This window comes from Anastrepha ludens, chromosome 6, assembly GCF_028408465.1.
Source record: "Anastrepha ludens isolate Willacy chromosome 6, idAnaLude1.1, whole genome shotgun sequence".
NCBI classification, from domain to species: domain Eukaryota; kingdom Metazoa; phylum Arthropoda; class Insecta; order Diptera; family Tephritidae; genus Anastrepha; species Anastrepha ludens.
In genome coordinates this window covers 88,901,283-88,916,856 of record NC_071502.1, presented here as the reverse complement: position 1 = coordinate 88,916,856, position 15,574 = coordinate 88,901,283, and the positions used below count along the sequence as shown (strand labels likewise).

General features: G+C 37.4%; 1 protein-coding gene across 1 annotated transcript; it reads right to left on the bottom strand.

The window, feature by feature from the left end:
* Positions 1 to 9,559: 9,559 nt before the first annotated feature.
* Positions 9,560 to 10,202, bottom strand: LOC128867968 (protein CTLA-2-beta). The gene is made up of 2 exons (XM_054109617.1): positions 10,042 to 10,202; positions 9,560 to 9,977 (listed from the first exon to the last, which is right to left on the bottom strand). Exons 1-2 carry the CDS (start codon positions 10,171 to 10,173, stop codon positions 9,717 to 9,719), a joined length of 393 nt encoding a protein of 130 aa, XP_053965592.1. The 5' UTR covers positions 10,174 to 10,202; the 3' UTR covers positions 9,560 to 9,716.
* Positions 10,203 to 15,574: the final 5,372 nt, after the last annotated feature.

Below are 15,574 nucleotides of genomic sequence, written 5' to 3'. Positions count from 1 at the left end.
GCGAGTTTATGAGTGAAGTGTCTTTGGTTGTCGTCGGTCCGTCAATTTCGATCAGCCTCACTGCTACACTGCTGCTAATGGTGATGCTGCGTCTGGCCTGGTGTTGCTACTATTAATTGCTGCCGTGCCTTGCGCTCTCGTCAATATGGCGTAGACACATTATGATTTTTGCTGCGAAAGCTTGAACTGACTCCCACTTGCCGCAAGTTGAACACATATCTCTCGTGAGGGTGTTTCGAGCTGTAGAATGCTCCAAAACTCTTTCTAGTGCATCTCTTTCTTCTTTAAAGCGATTACAGTACAAATGGTTAGACAATTCCAAGCCCTCAGTCAGGAAGATCATTGTATTACACCCGGCTAGATTACAGTAGAAGGAATAGAGAGGCAGGATAGATGGGTATATGACTGAAAAATTTGATTTGAGTTCACTCTCCCGCCAATCTTTTGGATTCATTGATGAATCTTTAGAGATCCGAAAGAGGAAGAGTATGAACTTTACCCATACTCAGTACATCGCACCCCAACAGCCTAAGCCTAATTCTATTAGTTGAATGGATGCAGAATTGACACCTAGAAAGGGTTCATGGCCTAGTGGTATGCTTGGAGGGCCTTCATTAGCCAGTTTATAATCCAACTCGTTTCCTGTAATACCACAAAGTCCAGGTAGCCATAAAAGATAATCTTTGTTCTGTTTTGCAACAGTGATCAGTTATGGCTTACATTCACCGACTAATTTCGAGAGGTAGGTTAGCAAGGGCTCTCAGTGCAACTTGACTGTCACTACAAATTCCAATACTACTACCCCGCCACTGCTTCTCAATCAGCCTGTATGCTACATTACAGAATACAGTAAAAATACCGTAGCCATCTCTCCTGTAGCGTAAGAGTACTTAGTGTCTTCATCCAAGTACCATCCAGATCCGCTACCCGCGCGGGTTTTGGATTCGTCGGTGTAGAAAGTGTGCTGAGATCCCATTAATAGGTTCTCTGGATTTAAGCATTGATCTATATCTGGGATATACAAATTAGACTTCCTACCGAAGCTAACGAAAGGCACCTGATTGTTCGCTAGCGGCGAGAGCAGTGTGCACCGCTGCGACAAGTGGTGGAATATCTGATCAATTTTAAATTTTCCAGTACTTTGCTGTAAGAAACCGATTTATTTTTCAAATTAAGCTCATTTCCAAAGGCCAATCAACCAACGACTTGGTTTCAGTCGAACTTAATTTTTCATTAAAATCAATAAATAAACTATGTTTTAATGTTCAAAATAACATTTATTCCAAACAACTTACTTTTCGTTCTCAATTTCATTACACATTAAAATAGTTTGTATTGTTGTATTAGTGCTGAGCGGCAGATTCTCAATATTTTACTGATAGAAATTGCGATGTTGCCACTGTTATTGAATTTTCTCTTAGAACGAGTTGCTACATATCTATATAAAAAAATAACAGTGGAAGCTCGAACACATGCAAACTGTGCAAGGTGAAGTCCAAAACAAACAAGACTGAGCTAAAATAGAAACGTCAGAAGCTTTGTTCTGATAACTTTGAGTTTATTTATTCAAAATAGTCCCCTCTGGCCACGATACACTGTTCTGCGTGATCTAAAAGCTTTTCGAAAGAGTATTTCAGGTCATTGACGGGAATGTCCTTCAGGATGTCGGTACAAGCCTTTTAGATGGCCTCTAGGGACGAAAAACCTTTTGCTTTCATGGCCAAATGCAATTTACCGAATAGGTAGAAGACAGGGAGCCATATTAGGCGAATACGGTGATTGATGGTTAAAATGCGGTTTCTAGCCAAAAAATCAGTCACAAGAGTGGATCTATGAATTGGTGTATTATCATGCAATAAGCGCCAGCTTCCTCCTTCGCGGCATTTAGGCGGATTTGACGAATGCGATGCAACAAATGCTTCAAAATGACAAGATAGAAAATTGCATTGACGGTTTGGCCCGTTGGCACGAACTCCTTGTCGATAATTCCCTTGGAATTGTAAAAACAAATGAGCATCGACTTCTCCAAACGCGATTTTTTTGTTGGTGGCTCGTCTGGGGCCTTCCATTCGGCACTTTGACGCTTAATTTCAGGTTCATGTTGGAAACACCACGTTTCATCACCTGTTCCAAGGTGGAAAAGGAAATTCTCGTCTTTTCTCGCCTCTTTCATGAGGTCTTTTGAATGTTGAATTCTGAGCAATTTTTGGTCCTCAGTTAACTTGTGCGGAATGAAACGTGCATAGATAGACCTTTCGTAAGCCCAAATGATCAGTTAAAATGCAATAAATTGATGTTTTGGAGATATTCAACTACGATTCCATGAATTTCATCATCGTTTTTGATAAATTTACGAAGAATTTCGATGAGTTTTCGGTGATTACTGATTTTGGGCGGCTCGAATGTTCATTGTCATGTATGTCCTCACAACCATCTCTGAAACGTGTAAGCCACTCTTGAACTCTGGCAGGAGATAGACAATCATCGCCGTAAACTTTTTTCATTAATTCAAATGTTTCGATTTTAAAACCAAATTTGATATTAGCTCTTTCTCCGAAACTCATTTTTGTACCGATGACACAAACATACTGACACTTTAGACACAATAACTTCGCTTCCACTGAACCGAATGCTACCAAGCTTTCACTGGAAGTCAGCTAGGGATGCACTAACTCATTAAAAAGAAGGCGCCATCAAAAACATTTTTATGTCGCCAGTTTTTGTTTATTTTGGACTTCACCTAGTAGACTTAAATTTCTATTTCTTTATTTACATTTGTTTAAACCTCAATAATTATGAGTAACTTTTATTTACCATTTTCTTCATTCGTGTTTATTAGTCTATTTTTCGCGATCGCATATTCTATTATTTTACTATGTTTGCTTTGCTTAATTTCCCAAGAAGTTGTTATCAGTTCCGAAAGTTGAATTATTACTTTGTGGGTAATTTTTTAAATTTAATTGCACTTAAATACAAATAAGTATACAATTTTTCTAGTCATTACCTTATTTGAGGTTTGTTTACTGTCACTTGATAAGGGAACACCTACACAAATACTAAATAGTTCTAAAAGCCGGGTAATCAAATCTGCTGTTTATTGTTCAGTCACAACATTTATACGATTGAGCTGCATGCCCAAATGAAGCAAGGATTTATGGGCATGGTTATCTTTGACTGAGGGGACGAGAATACCAAATCACTGCAATTTATTTCTTTTTAGCTTTTCCTTTTTATATTAAGCTAACGTTGGGTAATGGTAATGGTTGTACGGGTTAGGTTAAGGCCTTTATGCACTGCGACCAGATTGATCTAATGTGCGCACCTAATTACTTAATTACAATTATTTAGTACACCACAGAATGAACCAGTAGGTACGAGCCCAGGATACTGTGTCTCCTGTGGCCTAATTCCTCACAGTTGGTGATTCAGTGTTCCATAGACTTCATCATAGCAGAACCTGCTTGATCTTGTACTAGATAATCCTATTTGTTAAAGGGTTTATTCCAGGCAAAGTGACCTGTAAGTGCTCCACAGAGTACACTGAAGCCTTTTTCATCTAGGGTTAGCGCAGATTTTGCTCTGTTGGCATTGAAGTTCAAAAACTTTTTGGAGTGATTAAGGCCGCTTGCGCTGTTCCAGTGTTCCCTGATTTTAGTTTGGATCCATTTTTCGGTACCTTGTTTTATATTATTTTTGTTAAAGCCGAAAAATGGGGTTGGAACAATAAATAGCTCTTTTGCCCCTTTTTTGGCATACATAAAAGTCTGCCTTCGCACTCCCTTCGTGTCCCTCATGCCTTGGTACCCAAACCAGTGAGACCTGGTTGTGAGTGGCCAGTTTGTTGAGTGTATTAATACACTCTGTTGGGACTTTTGACTTGAATGTGGAGCTATTCAAGGCTTTGAGAACCGATTGGCTGTCTGAGAGTATTTTAATTTTTACTTTCTCGAACCCTCTTTTGGATATGATTCCCATTGTTTCCATTATGGCAAAGAGCTCCGCATGGAAAATTGTGGTATCTGTACTTAGTGTTAGGATATTTGTGTGCTCTAAGCCCCACTATACCTGCTCCTACTCCTGGGAGCGTTTTGAAACCATCTGTGTACCATTTTTGTGAGTCATCATTTAGCCATGTTGGGTTAGTGTTCCACTCTTCCTTAGACGAGAAGATAACCATGTATCTCTTTATAAAATTGAGTACAGGTTCCGTGTAGTCATTCGCTTGGGTTATGCATACTGTGTGTTGAATCTTGTTCAAGATATTGAGGAGTGCAGTAAGATCTCCTGGTTTAAGTGTTTCTTTCATACGAAAAGAGAGTGCTTGCATAGTAGCTTCCTCTTGTATTACTAAATGTAGCGGTGGTAAATTTAAACGCGCTTTCATGCCAGCAGTTGGCATAGTTTTCATGGCCTCTGTTATGCTTAGGCACGCCATTACGATTACCAACGTTGTGCACATAAATACGAGTATACATTTTTTTTTGGTTTTTTTTGAAAAGAACTTTTTTAAACTTTTATTTTTTTCGACATATATTTGCATCCATATTCACGGGCATATTTAATTATATGTATGGAAAAAATTATATCCCTTTTGGTAAAATAGGTAGAAAAAATTGTTTTTCCACATAAACGGAAACAAACAGAAGTGGTTTAAAATTTTAAGTACTCTGGACACTTCAGAGGTTATATACTGTTAGAAAGCCGAAAAAAAGCGAATTTTCCAGACATTTTTTTGAGAAAACTTTTAAATTTATTGATCTAAAAATTAGTACATATTTGGGAGCTACAGCTGATCTCCGGCAGCTCCTCTCTAACAAAACGTTTTGCGATGATCACTATATCTCTGAACTGGATCCTCTGAAATAAAAAAAAACAGATTTCGTTAAAGTAATATTAAATCTAGTAATTAATCGAAGGCAAATAAATTTTTTGGTCAAAATGGCGGTTTCTCAAAAAAAAAAAATAAATTTTTGACCAAAATTTCGGCCTTAAATTGTTTATGAAAAAAAAAAATATTTATCGGTGATAAAAAATCTTCGATTAATTACTAAAAAATATATTTAAGAAGCTCGAGTTAAAATGTGAGACTAATCGGTCTAGCCGTTTTCGAGGAGGGTTCGTCACCGACTTTGAAAACACCATTTTGAGAAAAACGCGCTGTCGCTTCGGCCTTGTACTTTCCAGCACTCTGAAACGCCATTCATACGTGAAAAGATAGTCTCATTGGAAACATGTTCCGCCAATCACTGCTTTCTTATAATGAAGTCTGGAATGTATTCCAACGCCCCTTCGTGGAGCCTATCCTACTCATCTCTCTATTTCGCTCTTTGTTAAATGCTAGTTCGAATTAATTTAGCATCACCTCATCATCAGAAAGAAAGCGTTTTCAATTTTCCAGCCGAAGCCACTCGGTTTCATCAGTTTGCAACAGACCACGAGTAGCAAAACTTGCGGTGTTGTGGATATATTGCTAAATGCACGATGACTACTACGATAACTTATGTATTTTTAAAGTAATCTGACCTAGAAAGCACTTCCTCCATCTTGGACATGCCGATACCTGAGCGAGTTTCTCCTACAAATTTCACTTCTCCTTCACTTTTACTCAAATTTTGAGAGTTAGCAACCCAGAGAGCCGATTTGTTAAGAGAGAACGAGAAAGCTGCTTACAAGCAGCAAACCTAGTATTGAATTATATTGTACAATAAATTATAAATATATATAAATGAATTTAAATTTGGAACTTAAACATTGCGTTAAAAACTGACCGCACTTTAATGAGGTCTTCACAGCTACCAATCTAGCGTTAGCAGCAAAAAAAAGTGACCGCAACTCGTTTTTAAAACTTTAAACATTGTAAAGAGCGCGCGAAAGCTTATGCGTGCGCTGCAAGGATGATAGATAGATACCAGATAGATACCTCGTTGGGTATGGTGAAAAAAATTTTGAGGAGACCTTTGAATTCTATAATGCTGACGTCATTCGTTTTCTGTTTCACAAAATTTAGCTTTCGCTTAGTGAAACACAAAACGAATACCGTCGGCATAGCTGTCAAATTCGCTCAGAGCCGAATTACGGTCTGCTAGGCAGTACCATACATCTCTGAACAGCTTTTCCCCATGCGTGCACTGAGATATATTCCGGATATGGGTTACTTTATATTCTCAATAAAATTATAGATAATTTTGAAAAGTATTATTCACTTAAATTTTGATTCAAATTTGAAACTTAAATATTTAAAGTGGAACACGATTTATTTATTTAAATTACATTTTTATTTAATTTTTTTTGTTATTCCAAAAAAGGTAAATATTTCATTAGAACACGATTTACTTATTTAACTTAATTTTTTATTTAGGCATTTAAATAATTTTTTCGACATCAGTATTTTTCCTCCTTTTTCGCTTTAGGTTTTCATTTAACAATTTGTGACTCGAAGAAAGTGGTTTAATACAATTAAATCGCATTATAACATAATTTAAATACATACATACACACATATACATATACCTACCTATACATTCTTAAAATACATCCATAGATAAGTACTAACACAAATGTAGCTTCATGTATTTACTTATAGTTGTAGTAGATGTGCGTTATATTGGTAAACTTAGATCAAACACATAAAAATACACACAAGACATAAGGGAAAAAGTAATGAAAAAGTAAAATAAAATAAAATGTAGTAAAAGTATCATATATAGAGCCAATCCTAAACAAGAACTAAAAAATTCCAAACAGTAAACAACTGTACACAAAACTGATAAACAAAGATAACTGGCAACAATAAAAATAAATACACATATACAGAGATATAAAAAAATGAAAAATTGAAAGAAACCCCATAAAATAAATTATATAAAATTAGTAAAATGTTTTCGCTGAATGGCAAATACTCATGCATACATTTATAAATACTTATGTAAGTATTGGCATTTTGTTCAGTTGATATTATTATGGCATATATAAGAATAAATAATATATAAAGAAATAAATTGATAAAATTAAATTAAATTTGTATTCATTTTACTCACTAAATCGGTATGTTTACTTCAAAAGAAAAAACAATTTTTATTTACAAAAATAGGAATTGAGTTATGCAACAACGGGCATGCTTTTATATAAATTTTGCCCAACGAAGTCCTTTGTTATGGAAATCTCTCTGGATAGATATATAATTGGCACGTACACCCTTTTTGGGTGTTTGGCTGAGCTCCTCCTCCTATTTGTGGCGTGCGGCTTGAAGTTGTTCCACAAATGGAGAGATCTACTATTTTTTTGTGAAACGAGCCTACGTTCTCTCTGAATTCCGAATGGTAGTCACACACCAACCATTCGGCTACGGCGGCCGCAATTGTAATCTCTCTGGATACTTTTGTCAAAAACAGAGTTCATCTTTTGAGGTGAGAGAGAGAGAAAAAACCAAGCCAAGTATACCGTATACCTGAGAGAGCTTCCTGCATTGAGTAAAGCGAGTGAAAATATCAAGAAACAATATATAGAAAGAGTATAACTATGAGATTTAAATAGAGATGGCAGTTTTAATCGAATTTCCCCTCCACAGGTTTGTAAATAATTGTTAACCGTTACAGCGAAATGAGGCCGAGTATTTTTACGATGAAAAATTACGCACTCTTGTTTAAACGCATATTCACGTTTATATTCCCTTAATGCTGCCTTCAAACAAATCCATTTTTGATGGTACAGACTAAACTGTTATTAGTCTTAAGTATTAAGAAAAATTAATTTATAATTGAAAAAAACCCTCATCAGCCATATGTCAGGAATGTCTGTGGGATCGCATTTTTGTCTATTTTACAAATACATGCACAGATTCCTTTTTTGTGTTCTTCGCGGTTTTTAGCTCTACAGTTGTTCTTGTATGTCACTGAACTTAAACTTCCAGAGCCATCCTCTATTGGACGATAGTAGAACAAGTTTGTGGGATTCCAGTATTTTGGTACAGCTTAGTTCTTTGTTTTTTTTTTTAACTCCAACGCTTTAACGCTATAATGGGACGCCACTTTTGCAGGCCATAATACATTTTTCCATCACAATGGCACTTTTTAAGAAAAGGAATCAAAATTTTGCCTAAACATTAATTCAGGTGTAGTTCTTGGTTCGCTGTAAGGTCACTTGACTTCGAAATTCCTTTAACGGATATTGCGATGTAGAGCATTACTTTTATATATATTACAATTTTTTTATTATATTACAATATATATGAAGGAAAAAATGTATGGTAATATTTACCACATACCTTATAAGATATGTTGTATACTAATATATGTATATAAGCATGCAAAGCATGCGCATAAGCTAATGTGCTTGAACTGCAAGCGAGAGCGCGGAACGAACGACAAAGAGCACAATCGGTCCCCGCGTTCGGCAACGTTCGACATCTGGCTCTGTCCTACTTGAGTGAGCATATATTATATATGTATGTATATGCGCATATGTAGGTATATAAATTCACATACTTGTATTTGCATGTGCCTTCTTCCTGTCTGCATGGTAATGAACCATTTCTCTGTTGAGAATAGGACGATGTTAAGAGAAGTAGGAAATGAAAGAGAGGGTTTCGAGTGTAAAGTGTCTTGAAAAAGGCAAATCGATGATGTTGCCTCTTAGTGTTGTTGACTTATTAACGTCTGATGCACAATCGAAATTGAAGATATTTTTCTTGAATTTGTTTCGTCATTTTTCACGTTTGTGTAAATGTAACTTGACCTATTCCATTGCAATTCCATTTACCTCCTCCTCTATATCTATACAAAATATCTATCAAACAAATAAAATTAAAATTTTCTTTTGAAAAATGCAACCATTCCATCAGTATTTTCTTAAGACTCTGTCACGTTAAACTATCGTCAGTAAACCTACTTTACAGACAACCTCTTTGGTTGGATAGGCCCCGATTAGTCATGATCAATGAAATTCTTCAACTGCCTCGCTCTTTTTCCATGCTCATAGACTCGATAAATAAATGAGTAAATAAAGAATTATATATAAAGCAGATTTAGGAACTCCTAGATTGTCAAGACTTTCAGTTTTTTTAGAACTGGCAAATGAGCTCGTGGATGGTTGCTTCAACGCCATCTTTATGAAAACTATTGTCTCTTTCTGGAAACAGAAACTACGTACCGATCAAGGCGCTTTCATTCAAGATGGTGTCACCAGACCAACAATAATGTTTTGCACGCTTGATTGCCAAAGCAAAGCCTTGGGAAAGTAGAAAACAAAGAATAAATTCGCCTTGTTTCATTCTGGACTCACAGTCACAGTGGTTTTGCCGAAACCACCTTTAATAATTACGCCTTGGTAGCGAGCTAAAATATCCATAGCTACAAAAAAAAAAAAAAAAATTTTCGCCTACTCCTGCGATGGGTTAGCTTTTAAATTAGATACGTTTAATAAAAGTCTCATTTTTTGTCATCACCCGTTATAGGCTATAACAAATAGGTAAGTTGGAAATAAAATTACTCATGTGGAAGGTGTTTTCTGGTAGTAAAGACATCCAAATTTAAGTTTTACAAAATGCACGGAAGAAATCTTTTGAGTAAATTTAATTAGTAAAATTTCTTTAAGGTTAAATAATGTTCTACGTGTGAAAAACAAAAATTATTTTAATATAAATATTAATTTTTAATTTAATTAAAAAAATAAATACTTGGGACTAATAATTAAATAAGAAATACAATATTCGCATCAACTTAATGTCTTTTAGAATATGGTCCAGCACTAGTGAAACTCTCGCCGACTACTCCTCCACCACCACCAATACTCCCACCATGCAACCAACGACGAAATTCTTCAGTGGTCAAATCGGCGAACTGATTAACGCCCATTTCAAAAGTTACCTCACCTCTCTTATAACGCTCGTTGTGTGCGTAAATCATGTGCATGTTATTACAAAATATTAAGCGTCGACGCGCATCCTCGACCGTTGAACCATATTGCTTTTGGAATTGAGTCTGTAGAGATAGAAAAATAGTTAAAATTTTCCCGCATCAAACACTCTCCCCTTCTAATTCCTACTTTGTACAAATGCCAACTCTCATTACTGCAATCATCCATCACCCCATAGGCGCTGCTGCAAACAACTGCTGCCATTGAGAGTGTGAGCAGCAGTGATACCTTGAAGTGTGATGACTTTAGAAAGGTCTCCATTCTCCTCTTGAACTTGAGGGCTTTGCAGCAAGTTATGAAATACTTGAATATTTAGCAGCTGCGTCCAAATTTATACTACACCTTAAGCTTTGTTTAATGAACCTAAGCTGTGCTATTTTGTGCGGGTGTGTGCATGTGGGGTCCATGCACGCGCTTCAGATAAGCGTTTGAAGCAATCAATGTTTTTTTCTTAATTTGTTTTCATTGGCCTTTTAATAGGCAGCTTGATAATGAGTTCCAATGGATGGTAGTGAACAAAGCTGTGTACACAATTTATTCCTCATTAGCGTTTAATTATTATTCTGGCATCCGCGTATAATCAGACGCTAATAAATTTGTCAAATAAAAAAAATGGAGCAAAGTTAAGGGAGCAGAAAATAAGAGCACAAAAACATAGGAGTTCTACACAGAGTACATGGGTAGGCAATTCGAAATTTTAGTATCGATAGAGATGCATAAATGGTTATCCGGCGGAACTCTGCTGATAGCAAATTTCTGAAATGCAAAAATCGCCGGTTGGGAGGGTGCAAGACTACTGACTATATGACTAGAAAAGCATGCCTCGGCGGGAAATTCAAAGTTCATATTCTCGATTACGAAGTTTGGAGAGTCTGGCTTGCACACCTAAATTCTACATATACTCAATAGTATAGATGAGCAGGCGGAGAAGGTACATATAGGTACATATGTTCCATAAGTTGTGAGTTACAGAGTGTTAACAATGGAAGCCAACAAAGAGAAGATTCTGTTCATTTTACATTTTTTTTTTTTGATATACGCGAAATGCACTCCAGGCCGCTGAAGTTGTGAATGGTGTTTATGGTGGCGATATTGTAACAGCTGATTAGGGGCAATTTTGTTTTCGTCAATTCCGTTCAGCCAATTTTGATGTTAAAGAAAATGTCGAAAATGTCGATAGCATCACAGAAATAATCAAAGTCTACCGGCATATTTGTAGTCTAAGTATCGCCCAAGAGCTAAAGATCGATTATAAAATAGTTTTAAACCATTTTTGTAAAAATTTTACGCAAAAATAATGGACTTCTTTTTCCCAAACTCATATATGGGTATGGTAACGAAGTCTTGAAGCAAATTTTCTTCAAACTGAGATGTTGACGGTTTTGACCTGCGTCAGCATAAGTCTCAAGTGACACCTTTCAGCTTCTGGCAGCAAAAAAAAAAATAACTGAACGGATTTCCGGCACTTGCGAGATCGAAGGCAAAGAAGCCGCGCAAACAGATGTTAAGAGGAGGAACTTTACTGGAGCGGAATTATTATGTGACTTAGCTGGTGATATTCATTATTCCAATTACTGAGTGGGTCAACTCAAGTGTGTAAGTACTGACGAGCAATCGGTGTCCACAGAAAGTAGAAGGCACTGTTCGGTAGAAAAAACACTAAGTGGTTGCGGTGACATTTCCCAGCCGGTCACATGCACCGGTTGGATTGGATGAGATGCCCAAGCATATTTACAGAATATTTGGTGTTGGTCATTGAGAGACTGAGATTCCTATTGAGTCTAACCCGTATGCGTTAATAATTCATCTACCAAAAATTGTTAGCATTCATGAGAGATGCTGAAGGTCTCTTAGGCTTAAGCGGTTAATAACTATCTATCTATTTTTCTAATGAGCAGGAATTGAGACAAGAAGCCTCTTATTTAGTTTCAATAAAACACGTCTGCTGCGAATTTCATGTTGTGTTTTGAACGAGCTGCGTGAAATTTTTATTCAATGAAGAGAAAAAAGTTCGAAGACAGGGCTTTAGTCTGCAAGCGATGTACCATAATTGTCTGAGATATTCTTTAATACAGTTGGGAGACGCATTAGCAAATAGTAGCTACGGCCCACAAAAAACCTGCATCCACTTTTTTATACTGCATTTGAGAGCCCTCTAAAATGAACCAACAAAGGAGGATTTCAAATAATGAGGGATGGAAAAGTTCTACAAAAATTCTGGAAATATACGGAACAGGTGCACATTTAGATTTCATTTGGCTTCAGTTCGCGCTAGCGAGAAGAACCGCTGAGAAAAGTGTTCATCGCGCACTGAGACTAACTTAGGGTATTCAGCGATGAGCCCATTTTTGGCTTAATGGCTAAGTCGGAAAGCAAAATTGCCGTATTTGGGCTAAAGAGCAACCCGAAGCCATTCAAGAGCAGCCATTACTTACGTCGATTGAAAACAATTGTTTGGTGTGGCCTATGGACTGGAGGAATCAGCGGCCAATATTTCTTCAGAGACGAGGCGGACGTCAATGTAATAGTGAATGGTAAAACGCTATAGTGCCATGATAAACGACTTTTTGATGCCGGAAATTGAAGCCTGTTATCTCCACAACATTTGGCTCTAACAAGACAGCGCTACTTGCCACACAGCCAGTGAAACATTGGATTTACTACGTGGTCAATACGGTGAGCTAATTATCTCTCGTTTCGGATCAGTGGCTTGTGCACAAAGATCGTGTGATATCACACCTTGGAAAATTTATTTGAGGGTGTATGTTAAGTCTAAATGCATTGTGGATAAATCAGCTTCGATAGAGGCATTGGAAGCCAACATTACTAAAGTTATACACAAGACACAGACCGAAGTCCTCAAGCGAGTCATTCAACTTCGTGTTTAGGGATGACCGAATTTCGGTGCAGTTGCGGCCAACATTTGAAAGGGATTACCTTTAGAAAATGAATGCCATGAAAGGTGCTAGCTAAAAATAATAAAGATTGCCCAATCCATTTGAATTTTCGTTGTTTTATTTCAATTTAAAATGCGATACTTCTATATTGATAACCGTAGGGGAAAATGGGGAGTTGTGAGACACAGGGAGTTGTGAGACATTGTTACCTTTTGGCATTATTCATTTGTTTACATTCGATTTTAAGTGTCAACAAGTGTTCTCGATGCGATCTCACTTTTCAGCTAGCATTGGTCATATTTACCCGCATTCGACGCGTCTCTCCAGTTACTGTGTTTTGGAATTCCTCGGTAAGTTTTTTTCATCATTTGTTTTGCGATACATTCGATCAGTTGTTGAAGCAAATTGCAAATGTTAATATATACAAATTATTCATTGTCCTATTAGCTTTGAATTTACACATTCACTTGGGCATGAACGTTCAATGTGTTTATGACTACGCGGCCATTTATAAAAAAACGATTTGGGGAGTTGTAAGACAACAAACGTGGGGAGTTGTGAGACACCGTTTTTTTCGACGTTTTAACGCATCTTTCATAAGTACCTCGCAATATTCATGCATTGTTTGTATATATATCATTTTTGCATCATCTGCAAAGGTGCAATGCCGAAAAAGTTACGCCGAAACAACAACAATTGCAATGTATGCGATCGAGCTGTGCACCTAAAGTGTGCCAATTTACGAACTGGTTATTATACATATTCTCACTCCGAATCATCAGATTGATGGCATGGCATTTTTTATACACTTTTTTATAACAATTGTCTTTTCTTTTTTATTTTTCATCTTAATAAAGAACTAACAACTAAAATAAGTCATTTTTATTGATTTAAACCATGGTGTCTCACAACTCCCCACATTTTTGTATTTTGTAATATATTATATTTTATATTATTATATACAATTTTAATTTTAAGGAAAATTGTAGTTTTGTTAAATAGGCCATACCAATAGCTTCCAGTATTCATTGACTAAAGATTCCATCGTTGACATATGCAGAATATTAAGATTTTGAGTAATACGGGTCCAAAAACAAAACCCGTCTCACAACTCCCCATTCTCCCTTATATAATTATAGATATCCATGTTATGTTAGAAATTTTTTTAACTAAATACCACTAAAGCTCAACGTGCTTACCTGAGAGGTAAATCCACCGAATCAGCCTTACACGGGGTCGTAGGGAATGTTAAAAAATCTCTAGAAGGCAAACAATTCATTTAGCCTAGAGGTGGAAAGACCAGAGACAGAGGATCTCGTCCCTGCTTGGCTGTAGGGAAGTTAATGCGGTGGCAAGAGGCGCTAAAGTCACAGGATTCGTTCACAGGGCGACGCCGCATGGTGGTGTCCGTCCGCCCCTACTTTGGCTAGTTACTATTGACGAAGTTCTGATAATGTTAAATAAGGGTGGGGTTAAGGTTGTAGCATACGTCGATGACTTGTTCCTGAGGCTATCGGGACCATTTCCCTCAGTCATGGTTGAGATTTTGGAAAGGTCATCAAGGCTGTACTCAGTCGCTGGGCTACCACTAGCTGCTTCCGAGTCAACTCTGACAAAACGGAGATGGTGCTATTTACCAGAATATATAAACCTCCACCCTTTCGACTTCCCAAATTAAACAACCACGTTCTCCCGCTCTCATCGGAAGTTAGGTATCTTGGAGTGATACTTGACTCCAAACTCCATTGGAAGCTACACATTGAAAATCGGGTAAAGAAGGGTATAGCCTTCTACTCCTGCAAATCTATGTTCGATAAAAAATGGGGACTCAAGCTACAGGTTGTGCTGTGGATGTACAACGCAGTGGTTTTACCAATTTTAACATATGGAAGCCTGGTTTGGTGGGAAGCTCTTCGGAAGGGCTATAATAACACTAAATTGCATGCTTTGGCATCACCGGACTATGTAAAACTTGCCCCAGTGTTGCCCTGAATGTCCTTTTGCACTTACTTCCCATCGACTTTTCCGTCATTTTCATCGCAGCTCAAAGTGCAATCCGGTTAAACGAGATTGGCATCTGGAGGCAATCTCTCAAGGGACAGGGTAGCATTTTCGGGCAGTTAACACCGTATTTCTCCAAACTTTGAACATATCTCTCTATCCGCTAACTAGAGTTTGAGAGCCGTGCTAGGCCAAACTTTCCAAGCAGACAGGATTGGATCGAGGGGAAAATCTGCACAGAAGCTTGCACCTCTGACTTCACTGACGATTCCAAGATGGAATCGGGATTCGGAGCAGGAGTTTCTCTAAATCAGCCAATTTATCTATCTCCGTTAAACTGCCGCATACTGCTAATGTTTTTCAAGCAGAAGTCTTTGCGATCCTGCAGGCATGCAAAATGCTTAGGGAGTGCGGGAGCGAGGGAGATATTAACATTTTCTCCGATAGTCAAACCGCGATCAAGGCTCTCACGACGCTATGGTGCAGAATGAAATTAGTAAACTATTGTAAGGAGGAGATCAAATCTCTTGGGTGTGCAGTTAAAATTTCTCTAATCTGGGTTCCAGGACATAGGAAGATAGAGGGAAATGAAATTGCTGATGAACTTGCCAAGAAAGGGACTGAATTGGCCTCAGAGACCTCCTATCCGGTCATCGGTATCCCCATGACAGTTGTTAAAGGGGGAACTACACAAATTATTTCATGTGCTATTTCGAAAACCCTTTGGCCCCAATACGATATCCGAAGGTCTCAGAAAGTCCTTT